Source organism: Salmo salar, chromosome ssa26 (assembly GCF_905237065.1).
Source record: "Salmo salar chromosome ssa26, Ssal_v3.1, whole genome shotgun sequence".
In the NCBI taxonomy this organism is placed as follows: Eukaryota; Metazoa; Chordata; class Actinopteri; order Salmoniformes; family Salmonidae; genus Salmo; species Salmo salar.
Window position 1 is genome coordinate 5,718,440 of NC_059467.1, and position 14,356 is coordinate 5,732,795.

Sequence of the window (14,356 nt, forward strand, 5' to 3'; positions counted from 1 at the left end):
TTGATCATATAAAAACCTTGGGACCCAAAGCATAATGAGTTCTCTAACTCCCCCTTGCGGTGGTCTGGAGCAATGAAGCCATGACGCTGGGTACCTCTAAGTCCCGCGGTATAAGCTCACAACTTTTAAAGGAGGAACAACTGTAGTATGGGGGAAAGTAGTAGAATGTGTTAATTGTAGGGGTGCCCATGGAGCTGGAGATCAGCAATGTCCTGTGCGAGAGAGGCAGGTTGATGTTTCCAGGGTTAGAGTAGTGCAGAAGTTGTCATATTGCAATGGTTATCAATTGTACTGCAGGGATGTACCGAAAGTCTTAAGGTTGTGGTGGCATCTGCAGAGAGGTATTTGGGTGTGCGAGACTTGACATCAGAAGCGTTACAGGGTGATGGCATGAGGTAGAGTAAATACATTTAATTAGTGGAGTAGGGTGGTGTTCATTTTATTTTCTATAATTTTGAAACGAGTGAGTGTAGTGTTAGATGGTAGGGTATTTATTTAGTACATTTTTATGTTTCAAGCAAAGTATAAGGGAAGTTGTACCCCAGTCTTAGTAGGTGGCGGTAATGCAACAAATTGGATGCCAACCGCCGTTAAATCTCATAGAAGAAGAAGTACACACACACACACACACACACACACACACACACACACACACACACACAACACGCCGCGCGGAGGGGGGGGTGTCACCTTATATAAATAATGTGAGCCAGTGGCCAGACCCGCATAAAAGCGCGTTTAAATCATCCAATAATCGAGCGCGTTCTACGTTTGCACTTTCACAACCAATCACGGGTAAGCTTTGTGAAACTGACATTTTCAAATTAGATAATTTGTCTGCACTGTGGTGGGTGTTCAGGCAGGGCAGCTGTTGTGCAGAGAATTAATACATTTTTTCTCATTGCCTTTCATTTCGCAAACGATTAGCTACATATAGCAGAGACGAGTGAGGTAAGATTGGCATTGCTTGAACTAACGTCCCTAGTTTTAGGTTGGTGTTTCATTATGCGTTTAACTGGTAAAGTCGACCCGATAGTTTACGTTAGCTAACAGTAGCTAGGTTATAAGACTACAGTAGATGTGAAGTGTCGTAATGTTACAATACTCAACTTGCGAGCTAGCACTACTGCTGTCTAACGTTAGTAGGTTACTTAAGTTAATTAGTTAGCTATCTAACGTTACGTTAGTTAACAGCAGCACAGTTACCGTTCACTAAAGTTCTTAACGCCGGTGTTGTGCCGAAAATCTCCCCCCCGTCAGAACCCCCCCACCCTTTCGCGTTCTTCATTGCTGCGACTTGCTTGCTAGTTGAGAATCTACATTTCACTTATCTTAGAAGGCGTTTTTGTCGGTTTGACCAATTGTTTCAAGTGTTGTGGCGGTTCTAGCTTGTATGGCCCCCTTGGTGCCGCTGCCCATGTCGCCCGTACCCAAATCCACTACAGATTTTTGTATTAGTCTATAAATAAATCTCTCTGCCAAAATTCGTCATCTCTCCCATTTCTTATTCGACTAGTATTTTTGAAAGTGTAAGGATAATTCAACCATAGTAGTTCTGAAATGTTTGCTTGCCAACATGTTACTCCCTTCTCTATGTTTTTAATATAACACACATACGTTAATTATTCATTTCGGTTGCCTATCCTGACGTGAAGTTGTTCTATAGAAAGTATTTGACTGATGTGTGCCACAAAGTATTTGACTCCTGCCGCAAAATTAAGGAAATTAGAGGGGGGGGGGGATAATTCTGTCAGGGGGGAGATTTTCGGCACAACACCAAGGTCCTCTACTCTGACAATTATTCCACTGATTAATTACTAGATACGACCTCTGTTTACTCTTATCTAGTCAGCATTGTAAATTAGGCCATTTTTATGAAGCAGGGCAAACCGATTGGCAATGTAATAAGCAGGGCAAACCCGTTGGCAAGTTTTATTAAGCAATCAAACCGGTTTTGGTTATTTTTGCTTTATCAAAATTAATCAATCCCAGCACGTTTTGTCATCACTTTTTGCCTGATCAAGTACAATGCCATTGGAAATTACTCTGAACATACATTTGAACGTTTTCAGACTCCTTGACTTTTTCAAAATGTTAACTTTACAGTCTTAACCTAAAATTGATTAAATTGTTTTGATATGCTGGTAATACTGTAAATCCCAGGATGCGAGAAGGATGGTATGACAATGTGAAAATCTGCATACCACCCAAGCCTACTTTCAACATTAATTTGTACTTAATCAGGTAACTGCTCAATGACTCCAAAAACATAATTTGACTTTGATATACCAGAAATCATCAAAACGGGTTTGCCCTGCCTACAACTGTTGGCCAGTGTTGGAATCTGTCTTGTTTTTGTCAAATGACAAAATGCATGCAAACTAGTCTTCATACTAGCCATGTCAGAGAAATGAATATTTCTGGCTAACTATTCTAGCTAAGACCCTTACAATTTTTATTTGTTGCAATGAATATGTGCAAGTGTTTTCTCCTTTCCAACAGTATCTAGCTAGGTTAAATCAGTTTGAAGTGAATCCACACAAATCATCATGGGAGACGACAGTGACTGGATGAAGTTACCAGTCGATCAGAAATGTGAACATAAGGTGATTCTCATCAGTTATTCTTCGGCATCTTCTGCTCCTTGGTTGTTGGTAATGCACCATAAAAGCAAATTCACAACATTAGCTCGGCTTTATAGCTAACGTTACTCTAGCACCGTTCCACTTTTAACCCCTTATTGGCCCTCCTTGCTGTCCCAGATATGGAAGGCCAGGCTGAATGGGTATGAAGAGGCCCTGAAGCTCTTCCAGAGGATTGATGATAAGAGTCCAGAATGGGCCAAGTACCAGGGAATCATCAAAAAGTTTGTGACGGACTCAAACTCAGTGGCCCAGCTCAAGGGACTGGAGGCTGTTCTGGCTTTTGTAGAGAACGCACACATGGCTTCTAGGTAAGCGGATGAAAAAAAACTAAATATTGTGTAGGACTAGGTTATCAATTAATCATACAGAAATATCAACTCCACTTTCAACAACTCCAAAGCAATTGCCTGTCTATGGTGTGGGAAGCGCTGACTCGTTGTCTTTTTCTATTATCAAGACATCTGCTGGTTACTAACTGGTTTATCTGTCGACTAGAACTCATGACTAAAGAGGCTTCATGCATAGCGTTTATTTTTACCCATAAGACTAGGAGTAAAATGTCCCTTGGCCCTTAGGACCAATATTCTACTCGGAGATGTTTTGTGGATACGGCACAGGGAGTATTTCCTGACCAACTAGGCCTATGACCTGGATTATTTCCATTTGGTCAGGTAGAACTCCTAGATCCTAGTTCTTGAGAAATATTTTTGTTTTAACCTATCTATTGTTGCTCTACAGGACGGTGGCTGAGGTGTTGTCAGGTGTGGTGTGTAAGGTATTCAACCAGTCTAAGGCACGGGCCAAAGAGCTGGCCTCAGACATCTGCCTCATGTACATAGAGATTGAGAAAGCCGACATTGTACAGGAGGAGCTCATCAAAGGATTAGAGAACAAGAACCCTAAAGTAGTCGTCGCTTGTGTGGAGACCATACGCAGAGCACTCTGGTGAGACACAGCGCTGGAGTAGTAGCGCAGGAATGTGTTCTTATCCTGGATAAGCACTAAATACTGGTACTTTTAAATACTGGTGGTGATTGAGGAGACGTGACATGTTGGATCTTTTACCAAAGACTACACACGCCCAATTTTGGCATTAAGACCTGCTCATGTTTTGCATGTACCACCTGCTTTAATTAGATGTAACTCAAAACAACAATGAAACTTCATTAATGTGCTTGTCTGCTTCCTTAGTGAATTTGGATCCAAGACTGTGACCCTAAAGCCCATAGTTAAAGTGTTGCCAAAGCTCTTTGAGTCCAGAGAAAAGGCAGTCCGACATGAGGCCAAACTGCTGGCTGTGGAGGTCTACAGGTGGATCAGGGACTCATTACGACCTCCTCTTCAAAACATCAACTCTGTTCAGGTGAGGGTTAAGGGTTGATCCAAACATGGTATTTCATTACCTGAATGCGAAGAGCGGATCAGCGTTGTTGCTGTGCGTTGGAAAGTCTTCCACGAAGATGTCTTTGAAGAGTGCTTTGGACAGAATCTCCCAGGACATCTTTGCTGTAGGGCAGGGATTCCCAAACTCAGCCCTGGGGCCCCTCCTGGGTGCATGTAATGTTTTTTTTGCCATAGCACTACACAGCTAATTCAAATAATCAAAGCTTGTTGGTTATTTGAATCAGTTGTGTAGTGCTAGGGCAAAAAACTAAATGTGGACGGGGGGGGGGGATCAGGTTGTTAAAAGCTGCTGTGTGTATATGTATGTAACCTGACCAAATTCATAGAAATTTAGTTAAAGATCTGCCATTCTCATTGGAAGCACGTCTAAGAAACGGTAGATCTGTTCTGTGCACTTTCTGTTTCCCGTTAAGTATTGTTTTTGCTTCATACTTTCGGTATTGTATACCAGCTGAAAATACAATATTTTTGATTATAGAAAAGAGATTTCACAATGATTCTCTACGCAATGACTGCTTGTTTTGTCACAAACTGAAATTAGGCAAACTTAGTATTTTAGCAACCAGGGAATTCAGACTGTGCAAGGCCCTTTTGCTTTTGACAAACTTGATCATTCTTGTGGGTGGTGTCTTTATACAGGAGCCCTTTTTTTGTAAACAAGCATACACCACTCTGCCTGTGTATATGTAAGCCAATGTCTCTCTCCCCGCATGTCCCCAGTTGAAGGAGCTGGAGGAGGAGTGGTTGAAGGTGCCGTCGTCGGCCCCCAGACAAAGTCGTTTCCTACGCTCCCAGCAGGACCTGAGGGCCAAGTTCGAGGAACAGCAGGCCGTGGCAGGGTCCGACGGAGACTATGAGGACGTAGCAGACTCTGCTCCTCAGGTGGACCCCTATGAGCTTCAGGACCCAGTGGAGATCCTCTCCAAACTGCCCAAAGACTTCTTCGTGAAGATTGTAAGCACATACCTTACTGAGCATGGCCGTTAGTTGGGCGGTATCCAGATTCTCATACCGTCCTTCTCATCCTGGCATTTATGGTATTATCGGTTTAGTACACATGGGTGTGCTAATGCACGACACTAGAATATACACAGACAAGTCATTTGCTAATACAACACCTTCAAGTAAACATTTTTCATCACATCCAGCAGTCAAGATATTTCTGAGGCAGCTATTTTCCATTTTTCATGAGTGCTAGGACTGGCTTTATTCATACGGCAGTGGGTAACTCAACATAATTACCTCCTGAAAGTATGCTAGCCATTTACATATGACGGTCATGTGGTGGCAACTAGCACTGAACAAGTTTTAATTTATTTTTTTGGCAGCAGTCAACCCAGCCAGCCAAATTTTTCGCTCTTTCTCATTCAGCTGCATACCTGTCTCATCGTTATGCAACAGCATAATTGGTTCTAGGGGTACAGTCATGTCCGAGAGAATATACAACACTTTCCTCCAACTCATAATCCACAGGACAATCCCATAGCATATGTTTGTATATGCCAAGTGAATTGAGGTTACATAGGTCACAGTATGGGCTTTGAGCCTGTTTGGCAAAATTATTTCATGCAAATCTTAAAAAATAATGAAAACATCTGTTTTAGGCTAAGGCTCTAACATAACAATGTGGAGAAAGTAAAGGGGTTTGAATACTTTCCGAAGGCTGTGTGTGTATATAGGAGAATGTCATCTGCATATACAGTGGTTCTTACTTTAAAATGTTTGACTTTATGCCACAACCATTTTTGGTAGATGGTGGTAAATTCTGTCATTGCACCACACTATCACAAGGGGGCGTTAGAACGCTGAACTATCAGTAGTCTAAACTGGCACAAATTAACTGTCTTTTTGTCTTTTCAGTCAGTTCCTCTTCTCTGGCACTAATGCCCTGAGAGTACAATGGGGGAGTTACACTTGACATGGAATGACAGTCCAGCGAGGATTTGTCAGCATAAAGCTGTGTGACTCATTCATGGGGATATGAGAGGAAGATTTTATCAGTATAGGAGAAGCAATTACATTCTGATGTTGTGCTAAAGGCTTTAGCGACAAAATGAATAACGTTGGGGATACATAGGGAAGGGACTTGAGTGTATGCCATTTGTAGAAACCATCGCAACAGGGTTAGCATAACACAAACCATATCGATGACATTATTTCCCAAACCAAATTTCTACAAGACCACAAGTACTGCCTGTCAAAAGCCTTCTCAGCTTCTAGAGACAGCACAATGTGTCCTGCTGTTTTGATTTAATGTATTACATGCATTAATCAACTGACATTGTCAACTGCAAGGTGACGTTTCATACAACCTGACAGGTCCATTTGAATCAACTTATCCAAACACTTTTCCATCCGTAACGCCAAGACAAGATATCAGATGATAATTTGCACATTCTGTGATCTTTCTTTGGCAGTAGAGGGCTCCCGAGTGGCGCAGCGGTCTAAGATTCTGCATTTCGATGCAAGAGGCGTCCCTGGTTTGAATCCAGGCTGTATCAGATCCGTCTGTGGTTGGGAGTCCCATAGAGCGACGCACAATTGGCACAGCGTTAGCCGGGGTAGGCCGTCATTGTAAATAGTAATTTGCTCTTAACCTACTTTCCTAGTTAAATTAAATAGAGATTAATGCAGAGCTGGTATGCTCTGGGGAAAAAAGGAAAAAAAAAACTTGTCAATGGCCGAGTCCAATAATACCGTTTCTAAAATCTAGTAACACTTCAGATGGAATGCCATTTGTTCCAAGGGACTTACCCTTTTTTTTTTCTTTTTTTTTTTTAGCACCTTTCAGTGCTAATGAGAGAGCTCGGCTCAGATCCGCAGATTGCTTCTTATACAATACTGACAAATCAAGATTATCTAAAAACGGCTTGCATTTGTCTAGTTCCAACTGGATAGAAGATTTATGTAATTCCTGGTAAAAACACTGAAACGTTGCATTAATTTCCTGTGGAACAGAAAGTAAGCCTTTTGACGGGGATTGAATATTCTATAGAAGTACAAGATTCACTTTGTTTAAATTAAGGCTAGAAGCTTGTTTGGTTTGCTCCCATTTAAAATAATAGTCCTACCTCCCTCTATGCATTAACTCGGCTCTCTTTTTAAATCATTCAGTTCCAGTTTAACCACCTTCAAATCATTGACATTATTTGAGTAATTCCTTTTTGGGGTCTTTTTAAAGTGATTTAAATTTTTCTCCAATAACTTGATTCTGTGATTCCTGGCTTTGAGGTGAGATGCCAAATATTATGTAGTCTGATAAACCCTTTAGTAGCCGTCCATGTAAACCTTGGGTCCTCTACAGAGTCCTTGATAATTTTTATTTAAATAATTCAACTATTTTGGCTTAATTCAGCCACAAACGATTTGTTTTGAGGAAGGGTTGTATTAAAACGGCAATGTTTTATTCACTTTAAAGCTCACATCCACTTGTGTAACCAGGGGATTATGATCTGAAAAAGTCGCAGGCAATATTTCATTTGGCGTGACTCACATGCATAGAGTGCGCTTGAATAGAAAACAATCAATTCTACAGCATGATTTGTGATATGCAGGAAAAACATTCCTGGATTTAATGCCCGGATTCTGAACTCGCCACTCATCGGCGATATTGAGATGTTCTGTCATTGCATTCAACGCTAATGATGCTGATTGTTGGGCATGTGAAAGTTTGCGTGGATCTATCAAGCTTGAGATTGAAAACTGCATTCATACCTGCCCTTATGACCAATTCGCATTGAAAGTGGTAACAATTCTTTGGTAAGCCCAGGGAAAAAGCTGTCCTCAAACAGCAGGTGCATAGATGGACACACATGCTATTTTCTTGCCCTATATAGACGTGCAAATGTAAGCTAAGCGGCCTGAAGTGTCCTTGCCAGTCTTTTTGTTAACTAAAGTTAAATTCCTTTTAATAAAAATAACTGCGCATTTGGACTTAGAGGCTCCACTAATCGAAGCAGCAACTTTACACACCTTATCCTGTAACTGAGTGATATCTTCTACTTGCAAATGACATTCCTGGGTAAAGGCATTAAGTCTAAACATTTATTTCTCTTTATATTCACATTCAAACCAGACATTCAGGCATAGGAGACAGCTTAACCATTGTCAAAAACAAACCTGACAGTTCAACCTGTAATTAAGTGGTTCAGATTTGCCTTCGATAAGCAGTGACATGTAACCGAGATAAGTACCCACCCACCGCCAGACATCCTCTCTGTTTCTGAGAAATGTAACATCCACATAACGTAGGTCTCCAGAACTCAGGCCTAAATTAAAGGCCATATAACCAAGCGAAATTACACTTGTGAAGCTGTGCAGCCAAACTTGAACACAAAAAACTGGCTACAGTGGTTTAGGGAAATGGATACACAATGAGGTGATAAACATTAATCACCCCAAAAGCTAGCAACATTAACCCCCTACTAATCACGTTCCAACTTCAACATGCCTCCATTTCAGTATCGTTGAAACATTAGGTAGCCCGATTTGCTACAAATCCGTGAGTTCAAACAGTGAACCATATTTTTTAGAATCCGGTACTAAGTAATGAAATCCAATAGTCAACCGGTTGAACCAGCCTCCAGCTCCGCTAGTGGGTTGTAGACCTGTCGCTGGGCAGACTTCTCTGAAATTCCTGCATCTTTTGCCGAGATGGAGAGCTGCTCACTATTGAAAGTAATTCATAGGTTGGCGGAATAGATCAGAAAATAGGTTTTGCCCTGCAATGTATGGTTCTCCTGGCATTTTGGATGGAGGCATTCTTTCTTGCTTCACTCGCTCCTTGTAGAATAGCATTGGTGTCTGAGAACCTTGAACACCATGGTCTGGGGGTTGTCCTTTGCATTTTGGTTGTAGATCCTGTGGGCCATTTACATTTGAATCGAAGTAGTACCAAGTGATGGAATCCATTTGGGAAGGATTCCATTTGGGAAGGATTTCTTGCGTGAAAGCAATTGCATCACCTCCTGGTCTGTAGCAATCCCCGTTATCCAATCCCTGTTATCCTCCCGGTCTGTAGCAATCCCCGTTAACCATCACGTTATTATGTCTGTCTTGATCCTCAAGCGATGTCATTTTGAACTGCATCTTCTCAAGTTCCAAAGTGCAGAGGTTCACATCCCTTTTTAAGCCCCTTGCCTCGGTCTGAATGTGTTTCACCTTTTCTATTAGCGCTCAGACTCATCCCATGGGGTGTCCAACTTTTCTTGCAAGGTAGCAACTTGTTCCCTCACTCCTTGAATTGCTGCACCAATAGCACATGTAACCACCGCCTCCATCTGGTCTTGTTCAGCTAAAGCTAGCATCGGTGGTAACTTCAGTTTTCTGGTGTTTAGTTGCCATTTTGGTGTTTCTTGACCCTAGACTTTTGTACTGACATTTAAACTAGAAAGTAGATAACCTGAGTAAAATGAGGACTTGTCGGCAGGAGCTTCAGTCTTCTGATCTTTGCAGGTCATGTGAGCTGGTGTACACGCTGTTTGTGGAGTATTGAGTCGCTAGGGCAACGGGCCTGCTTGCTCTGATTGTAGAAGATGGCGGAGGAGCAGATGGGCTGACAGGCGAAAAAAACCCCAAAAAACGCAAGGACATCAAGATGCAGAACTCATCCAAATGGCTTTGACCTCTCAAACGCGGCAGAAAGCCAACGCAATATGATGCCCCATCTTATTAATTCAGCCACTTACTTAGATAACTAGCAAGTTAAACTTAGGTTGTTATTCTGCATATCGCGCAGGGAAAAAGTATCTCATATCTTGCTGCGTTTTGTAAACGCAGATCTAAAATGCTTAATGTAATTTGTGCTTGGCATCAGAATAATTTTGTGCTTGTTGCACTTTTCCACTCGGATAAGAGTTTTCGGTGTAGCCAGTCTACTCTTCTCCAGTAAAATGTTAAATTAACTTTAAGCAAAACCATTAGGAAATGTAGCTGACTACATTCTTTCTATGATAAACATAAATATGATGGCAACGCATCGCTTTTGCAAAAGGACCTTGCGTGCTCATTTTACTTGTGGCTGCCGGCCAAATAGTTGTACTTCCATTGTCATCTGATAAATTCAGCTATTTTTCTGCCTAATGTGTTGTGCTAATATATTTTCTGTGAAGGGAAACTGTAGTGGCATGTCCCTGATCACTATTGATGCAAAAAAAAACGCTTGGCTTTCAATGTAAAATGCGACCCCTGGTCTATACATAGCTGGACTCACCTGCTCCTGCTTTCTCCCATTGTGCTATTTACAAACACGTGATTGTAAGCTTCATAATGCGACTGGGGAAGTGATGAAAGCAATCTGCTTCATCTAACATATTGCAAAATTTGACTGCAGGTATTTACTTAAAGTAGGTACAAAATATTACTTTTTAGCTAACGTCAAATAGTTTTGACTGTTGGAAAAACTATCCTGTGGCTATTTCCAAATATTCCCAAGCCTCAATGGCCGTGTCCGGATTCCCATACTTGTGGCCTAAATAGTAGGCCAAAATGTTTGCCAGGATGTCGTATGCATTTTGGCTTTTCATCTAATATGAATTCGCTCTTGAGGAACCGAATCTTCTTTGGAAAACCGCTGATAATCAGATAAAGGGACGGGCTGTATCAAAATGAATGAATAGCGGGACGCGCATTTAGATGACACATTTGCAGTATGGGTGAGCCTAGTATGTTATTTGTTGCTTACCTGCGGAAAGCTTACACAAACTAAAGCTGTGGAGCTGATACTCAATTTGTCATGGTTGTGTATTGGGCCTGTGACTGAGTCTCCCTCTGTCACTGTAGGAGGCAAAGAAATGGCAGGAGAGGAAAGGGGCCCTGGAGGCCTTGGAGATACTGGCTAAACACCCCAAACTGGATAATGGAGACTATGGCGATGTGGTTCGAGCACTCAAAAGGGTAGGCAACTCTGAGTGAGTGAAGTTGCAGTATGTATACAGTGCACTGACTACCCACTTAAACTCTCAATTGTTTGTCTATTTGTAGGTCATTGGTAAAGACACCAATGTCATTCTGGTGTCACTAGCTGCAAAATGCCTGGCTGGATTGGCCCTCGGTCTCAGGAAGAACTTTGGGACGTATGCAGGCAATGTAAGTTCTACATTTAGACGGTTACTGAGAAACTAGAGATGCTTAAGATATTGCTTTACTGTGTAAGACTCTTCACCGGAAACGATTTGCTAATCTCCAATTTTGACGGATTTGGTTATTTTTAAAATCTTTATTTTCCTCAAGGTGGTGCCAACTATTTTGGACAAATTTAAGGAGAAGAAACCTGCTGTGGTCCAGTCCCTGCAAGAGGCCATCGACGCAGTCTTCTTGACGGTGAGTAGGCAGATTATTCAAACTGATTATCCTTTTGCTTCATAGCTTACTATGCACTTTAAATCTGGGATTAATGCTGTGTGAGCCTGTGTTATTGAAGGATCTGCACCATTTATCTCTTGGGCCATAGATCTCAACACAACATATAATTGACTGTTAATAAGGTGAAATCTGTTTGTTGCTGGTCTCTTTGGTCCTTTGTATAGGCCTTGTGCTAATCAGGTTATTTTTTTCCTTTCTATAGTTGCCATTTGAGAAGCAGATGTATGCTAGTCTACATGGTCAATGCATGTGATTCTCTGTGGGCAGCATGTACACCTATTACAGCATTTCCTACACTTACAATTTACTCCAGCTTTTTAATGTGGATCGATGTTTGTTTAATTAGTCAAATGTAATTAAGACTCCATTAGAGTAGCAAATCCAACCTTGATCCATGTTCATTGGTAAGAGTTAAGCTATTTGCTTTTTGAATGGGTTTGAAGTTAGCCAAATGTCATTTGTGTGATTTCTAAGATGACAGACAAGCCAGCATATCTTTCATATCCCTTTACCCACAAATTGATGAAGGGTAAAACAAAAAAGTGAAATAGAAAAACAGGGTAATGGCCTGATTTTTGTTCTCTTCAGACCACTCTCCAGAACCTGAGCGAGGACATGCTGGCCGTGATGGACAACAAGAACCCGTCCATCAAGCAGCAGGCCTCTCTGTTCCTGACCAGGAGTATCCGTCTTTCAACCCCTTCCACCCTGCCCAAGAGCCTGCTCAAACCCCTCTGTGCTGCCCTGCTCAAGGTTGGTGTCACCCATCCTGTAGGCCTGTAACTGTACATGTCCACTGGGGGGAAATGTTATGTGAACATGCAATGTTCAGAGTTAAACTTGACAAATGTTCACAAAATAAAGGAATATTAAGGTTATTGGTCAGTCGGGTGAAGAATTATACACCACTAACATAGGGCTGGGCAATATGGCCAAAATATCATATGTATTTTATGTTTTTCAATAATACAAGTTCTAAATTTGCTTTGAATAGTTCGTGACCCTAGGGTGGCAACACATGCATTCAATGGTCTTTCTCCATTCTGATTGTTTTTTTCTGTTCAATTCAACTTCAACCCAAAATAGTTTATCAATTCCTGCACTCATTTGAGAATTTCCATACTGCTATGTAGGGCTGCATGATATGTGCGAACAATGTAGGCCTTATTTTTAGCCAAACACTTCGGTGAACTGTTGGAATCATGGAAATAGAATGATTATTCTATAGTTAGAACATAGTAGTGGGGACTTTGAATACAGTGTTTTAACATGGCAATGAAAAATGCCAGGGAGGAGTTATTGTAACAGGGTACGAACCTGTGTTTTTTAGGGGACCCTATAATCTTTGGCTCCATTTAATGTTTTCTCTTAGCTACTTCATGTAGCTAACATATTCATGCTTTGTGTAGTCCTCTTTGATTTTAGAAGATACTCTTGCACAAACATGCAGATTTAGGTCTACAGCACCACTGAAGTTTAAAGGCTGTATAGCTAATAACAATTGCTCTGACTCAGCTAGCTAAAATGTACTAACTAGTGATTAGCATTAGCGGCTAACACAATTTTGGTCAAATTTGCTAAGAAAAGACATACTAGTGGTTTGCAGATGTAAGAAACACGAACTCATAGTGTAATTACAGACCGCTAGTGGATTTATATTAATAAGAAAAGTGAAAAGCATTTTCAACAATGTTGCATGTGCTGCATTGACCATGCACACTGAACACAAATGTCATGTTTGAGGAACAACAAATGCACTCCTTGAGGGGCGGGGCTAGGTCTGTGTGGAAAGCGGCATGTTTAGAGTGAGCGGAGCGAGGTGACTTAAGTAGCGAAGTAAACTATTAAAAACGGACGTTACACACGGCGTATCCCATTAAACAAATCAAACATTTAAATACCGTTATACAAGGTAAAGTTTAAACACAATACCGGTATATCGTAAAATACGGTATACTGCCCAGCCCTACCCCCACACTTATTTCTATAAATTCCCATTTGAATATGGCTCTGTCTGGATGTATGACATATATTGTGGGTTGTTTCTTAATGGCAGCAAGTGAATGACCCAGCTCCAGAGGTGAGAGATGCTGCGATCAAGGCTCTAGGCACGGCCATGAAGGTGGCTGGAGAGAAAGCTGTTAACCCCTTTCTAGCAGACCTCGACAAACTCAAGGTTGACAAGGTGAGGTGTGTGTGTGTGTGTCGCATACAGTTGAAGTCGGAAGTTTACATACACCTTTGCCAAATACATTTAAACTCAGTTTTTCACAATTCCTGACATTTAATCCATGTAAAAATTCCCTGTCTTAGGTCAGTTAGGATGTCCACTTTATTTTAAGAATGTGAAATGTCAGAATAATAGTAGAGAAGGATTTATTTCAGCTTCTATTTCTTCACATTCCCAGTGGGTCAGAAGTTTACATACACTCAATTAGTATTTGGTAGCATTACCTTTAAATTGTTTAACTTGGGTCAAACGTTTCGGGTAGCCTTCCACAAGCTTCCCACAATAAGTTGGGTGAATTGTGGCTCATTCCTCCTGACAGAGCTGGTGTAACTGAGTCAGGTTTGTAGGCCTCCTTGCTTGCACATGTATTTTCAGTTCTGCCCACAAATTTTCTATGGGATTGACGTCAAGGCTTTGATGGCCACTAATACCATGACTTTGATGTCCTTAACTAGTATGGGCTATGCGGGACACAGCCAGTGAAATAGCAGGGCGAAAAATTCAAAACTATTTTACACCATTTTAAAGATGCACGTCTCCTTAACCCAAACACGTTGTCCGATTTCAAAAAGGCTTTATGGCGAAAGCAAAACATTAGAATATTTTAGGACAGTGCCTAAAAAATAAAAGCCACACAGCCATTTTCCAAGCAAGGACAGGCGTCACAAAAACCAGAAATACAGCTAAAATTAAGCACTAACCTTTGATCTTCATC

General features: G+C 41.3%; 1 protein-coding gene across 1 annotated transcript in view; it reads left to right on the forward strand.

The window, feature by feature from the left end:
• The first annotated feature begins 749 nt into the window (after nt 1-749).
• The window catches only part of LOC106587056 (cytoskeleton-associated protein 5), an 83,251-nt gene continuing 69,644 nt past the window's right edge, over nt 750-14,356 (forward strand). The window contains 11 exon segments of the mRNA XM_045709034.1: nt 750-795; nt 2,503-2,606; nt 2,763-2,953; nt 3,384-3,590; nt 3,837-4,008; nt 4,770-5,003; nt 10,830-10,943; nt 11,031-11,135; nt 11,280-11,369; nt 12,000-12,164; nt 13,468-13,596. Coding sequence (XP_045564990.1) covers nt 2,550-2,606; nt 2,763-2,953; nt 3,384-3,590; nt 3,837-4,008; nt 4,770-5,003; nt 10,830-10,943; nt 11,031-11,135; nt 11,280-11,369; nt 12,000-12,164; nt 13,468-13,596 — 1,464 coding nt within the window. The 5' untranslated portion in view covers nt 750-795; nt 2,503-2,549.